The sequence below is a fragment of the Otolemur garnettii genome, unplaced genomic scaffold (assembly GCF_000181295.1).
Source record: "Otolemur garnettii isolate 467f Iridium unplaced genomic scaffold, OtoGar3 scaffold00281, whole genome shotgun sequence".
NCBI classification, from domain to species: Eukaryota; Metazoa; Chordata; class Mammalia; order Primates; family Galagidae; genus Otolemur; species Otolemur garnettii.
In genome coordinates this window covers 110,545-115,085 of record NW_003852676.1, presented here as the reverse complement: position 1 = coordinate 115,085, position 4,541 = coordinate 110,545, and the positions used below count along the sequence as shown (strand labels likewise).

Below are 4,541 nucleotides of genomic sequence, written 5' to 3'. Positions count from 1 at the left end.
AAAAAAAAAAAAAATTTCTATTGTTTATAAATCACCCAGCAGGACTGGGTGATTTATAAATTACTCAGTGCCTAGTGTCTGATGTTTAGGAGTAACTCAGTATAAATGTTGGAAGAAATGAACTTATTAAGCACTTACGGTGTACTAAGCTCCGGGGACACAAGGGCAACTAAATACCCAAGCCCTAACCTCTAGGAAATCATATTCTATTTTTTTCTTTTACAAAACCAGTATGATGAGAGACTTGTATTTTAACGTAATTGCCTACAATGGGGTGAGCAATGGAAGATCTCTATGCAGGGGGTGCTATCATTGCAGCACCCCAACCCTGGTCAAGAACCCTTCACCACAGCCACACACACACACCGCCTTTCTGTTTGTCTCTACTCAGGCTGTTTACTCCCCGGGCTTTGCTCTCAAATATCCCTTAGTCTAGGATGCTGTTTCCCCCTCTGAACACCCAATGCCCTGATCTGTCTCCCTCTCAGGAGAGTCCTGGAGGTGGTGTCTTCTTTCCCCATGGGCAGACTGAGAATTTTTCAGTGGGAAATAGAGGAGACAGGATTGCATATGCCAGCTATAAAACAGGCCCCTCTAGGGTCCTTAATGACATGGCTGCCCCTCCTCTTCCTTGCCCTGTGCCCTAGAACACCTTGATCCTGAGGCCCTACAGGGCTAAACATCCACAGATGGCCATCCCCAGTCTTGGCTCAAGCAGGTGGGATCTAGATACACTCCTGTGGGGAGTGATAAAAGTAGGCGAGGCCTTGGCATTTGTCCCGAGAACAGCTTTAGCCTTCTGAGCCGAAGCCACTGCCAGATGTTGATGCCTAGAGAAAAGGAACTGCCCCACCTGAAAGCTACAGTGTGCTTGAAAGGCACTGGTCTGGCTTCACCTGGGGGCCATCTCTAGAGAACAAAGGTCCACTGACCTTGGATATTTAACCTCTCTCAGCCTCAGCATGCTCATCCACAAAAGTGAAAATGGCAGGGATAGTAGCATCCTTCACAGGAACATTATGAGCACTGAGGCGCTGCATGTAAACAACTTTGCACAGCACCAGCCTTACAGAAAGCTCCCTATAAATGTGAGCCCTTACTCCACTGAGGATCAGGAAAAGTAAGTATCTTGTCTAAGATCACAGAAACAGACCACTGGAAGAATAGGGACGTAGACCCAGTATAGCATCAGACTCTCCTCCACACTACAAACACAAAAGAGAACACTCCCTGGGACCATACGCTCCTCACCCCTCTCAGGGATGGGTGCCTCATCTTAGGAGTTTACTACCGCTTTCCCTTTCTCAGCAAGCTTGTGCCTTAAGCAGAGCGAGAATCACGTCTTCCTCCTCCCCTACTTCTCCGGCAAGCAAAGTAATGCCCAAGGTACTACAATGCTCTGCACTCCAAAGGGACTCAGGCTACCGCGGGGCAGAAGGAACCAGAGGGTGAAGAACTGGAACAAGACAAAAACGCAGAGTATGGGCGCCCACGGGAAAGGGTCCTTACGCTGCTCGGAGCTCTCTGCCCGTTCCCTGACATTCTCAGCCTCAGTTCCCTCCAAGTCCTCTAAGACACGGGATCTCCCAAGGAAGCTCCAGCAGAAGTTTTTCGCTTATGGGGCAGGTGGCACTCCGGCCACCTGGACCATCCCACCATGCAGACTCGGGTCCCGGCCGTGGGAGTATCAGGAAACCCCGAAAGACCTGAGTAGGGTGGGAGGAACAGGCAAGAGTCTACCCAAGGTCGCGCAGCTGGACCCTGCCCCGCGCTAGGGCGGGGTCCTCCCTCGTTCCCTGGGTGAGGCTTGGGCCCTCGGAGAGGCACTGACCGGGCTCGAGCGTCGGGCCCGCTGCCTCTGCCTCCGTCCTCATGACCCGGGCAGCGCAGGGCGCCCATGGCCCCGGCCCGGAGCGGGCTACAGCTTCGGTTACAGCTGGGGCCGGAGAACGGCCAGACCGTGTAGAGAGTTCCTCCCCCTCCTCTTACGCCGCCACCGCCACAGCAGTAGGGAGAACGCGAAGCGTCGGCTGGGCCGCCCCAAGCCCCGCCCCTGCCTTTCCAGGTCTCGAATCTGGAGGCCCCGCCCCTTCCCTAAGCTCCGCCCCACTCTTTCCCTTGATTTCGATTCCTAGCAGTTCTCAGCCTCCTGATGTAAGTCCTCTTCCGCCAATCGCAACCTCGGCTTCTGAGGGCCCCGCCCCTCACCCAGTCCTTGCGCCGCCGCGCCGGCCCTCCCTGACTGGTTCCCCGAAGCCCCGCCCATTCTTGGAGCTCCGCCCCGAGGCTCTGGAAATTCGCGAACCTACGCTCCCAAGAGGTTCTTCCCCACAAAAAGCCCGGCTTCTACCGGGCCTCACTCCCTAGCCAGTTTCAGGTGTTAAGCCCTGGTCCCACCCAGAGCATTTACGCCGACTCCTTTTGAGGACGACCCTGGGCAGGTCGCAGCTCTACTCTATATCTGTTTCTCTATCCGTACGAGATGCTTCACCTCGCGCGGAGCGCCTCTTGCTAGCGGTGCCGGCATACAAAGGTTAAACTGTGAGGGGAGGTCCTGACCCTCAGCCCCAACTCCTGCCGCGCCAGATCCTAGGGCCCAGGCCCCAGCTTACCGCCTTCCCGTCCAGCCCATCCTTGCTGGGGGAGTGCTTGAAACGCGAGCCCTTTCTCCAGCCCAGTGCTAGCCCGAGGGTCGGTGTTTCCGGCAGCCCCCGGGCCCTGTCGTCAGCCTTCTCTTCCGGTGCCGGAACTGTTGTACTAGAGCCCGCGTTTTCCAGCCGGCTAAGAGGGGAAGAAGCAGAGGCGAGACACGCTCACCACTGAGGAAAGGAAGGGGGTGGGCCCTGCGCGCGGCATTTTGGGAACGCGTGGTATTCTGGGAGCTCAGATCCCGCCATAAGCCTTGCCTCAAGCCTTCGCAGCGTTCTCTGCCGCACCGAAGAGAAGGCCCGAACCGGTGAGAAGAGGCCGGGGGCAGGCGAGGGGAGACCAAGGCGTCTGTGGGGGCCCTGGGGTTGGAGAAGGGCCCGCTGCGCGGGGTTCTGCGGGGGTCAGACCTCAGAATCTCCCACTAACTCCGGGAAGTGAGTTCTTTAGCTTTTCCCCAAAGTGCATTCGTCTCACTTTTCTGTACCTCTTCAGGTCGGAGTTTTGAAACATACAGGCACTAATCTTTAAATCCTGTCTGGTTGATTTTCTCTTCCCCTCAAATCTTATCCGAGTCGTCCTTTTAAAGCTCTTTGCTTCTCTTCTTCTAGGCCCTTTCAGGCACTGGTCCCGTCATGCTTTCCACACTGTTGAAGACGTTTTAACAAGTTTCCCTGCTCCGAAACTGTGTGTTCAGTGCACCTCGTAATTGTCGCTGACTTTTCATTCGTTCATTCCTTAACTCGTAATTCTGCAGTGATTTCTCCACGGTTTTCAGCCTAAAATCGAGACTCCTAAGATTGAAAGCCAACGGTCCCCACCAAGGGAGCTTATTACCACTTAATAATGTTCTCCTTTCTCTCTTGAATGTACATATGTTCCAATCTTGAGTTATTGTTCATCTCAGAATTTGAAAAAGACTGCTTGTCTATTTCAGTTAGGTAAAGTTTAGTGCTTGTCCTGATTGTTTTTCCTTCAAAACAAGCATTTGCTGGCTCAGCACCTGTGGTTCAGGTGGCTAAGGCGCCAGCCAAATACACCTAAGGTGGCCGGTTCGAATCCAGCCCGGGCCTGTCAAAACAACAATGACGGCTGCAACCAAAAAATAGCCAGGCATTGTGGTGGGTGCCTGTGGTCCCAGCTACTTGGGAGGCTGAGGCAGGAGACTAGCTTGAGCCCAGGAGTTGGAAGTTGCTGTGAGCTGTGATGCCACAGTACTCTACCCAGGGTGACAGCTTGAGGCTCTGTCTCAAAAAAAAAAAAAAAAAAGGCATTTGCAGCGTAGGGCTTGTTGTCACTTTGTGAATAATTTGACATTTTCTCATTAGCCTTGATCGGTTAAGTAAATGGAGCAGCAAAGGGATGAATTAAAAGCACAGCCTTTTGTTCTGGATTTGCCTGGGCCCTTTGGTCTCCATCAAGGTGTCCTGTATTTATTTTTCCTCTGTCATGCATTGAGAAAATAAGAGTTGGCTTGGGCCACACGTTCACTACACAAACGCCAATGAAACCTGATTAGCAAAAAAAGAAGTCTGTGCATACTTATTTTGATATTTGACAACACAGATAAGCAAAAAAGTTCCTCAGAAGATCTGCATGCAGCCCATAGGCTTCAGGTCGGATAGCCCTGGTCTGTGTCTATACCATCCATCCAGTAGACTAACCACTAGCTACATCTGGCTGTTGAGCACTTAGAATATGGTCATAGTGTTGCGCTATGTCAATAGTGTGACACACAGGGAGAATGGGTTTTTTACTTTATGTCATTTGTATCAAGTTTAAATAGCATGTAGATAGTGGCTGCTATATTGGACAGCTCATATTTATGGCATAGTTCTCAAAATCAAAACATCCACAACTATACTTCAAGTATATTGTACATGCATTCCAACCTC

The 4,541-nt window shown here is 52.1% G+C and overlaps 2 protein-coding genes across 5 annotated transcripts in view; one reads left to right on the top strand and one right to left on the bottom strand.

The window, feature by feature from the left end:
- The window catches only part of GUCD1 (guanylyl cyclase domain containing 1), a 15,483-nt gene extending 12,606 nt beyond the window's left edge, over positions 1-2,877 (bottom strand). For 2 of the 4 annotated variants that reach the window (XM_023508840.1, XM_023508843.1), the window contains exon 1: positions 1,832-2,076. In XM_023508840.1, the coding sequence (XP_023364608.1) occupies positions 1,832-1,874 (43 nt within the window). In that variant the 5' untranslated portion in view covers positions 1,875-2,076. Of the gene's footprint in view, positions 1-1,509; positions 1,680-1,831; positions 2,077-2,612 lie in introns of those variants that run through there. The other 2 variants (XM_023508841.1, XM_023508842.1) reach the window with 2 other exon arrangements.
- Positions 2,878-2,884: 7 nt separating this feature from the next.
- The window catches only part of SNRPD3 (small nuclear ribonucleoprotein D3 polypeptide), a 20,909-nt gene continuing 19,252 nt past the window's right edge, over positions 2,885-4,541 (top strand). Inside the window, exon 1 of the mRNA XM_003803134.3 lies at positions 2,885-2,956. The gene's annotated coding sequence lies outside the window, so the exon portion shown is untranslated. The remainder of the gene's footprint in view (positions 2,957-4,541) is intronic.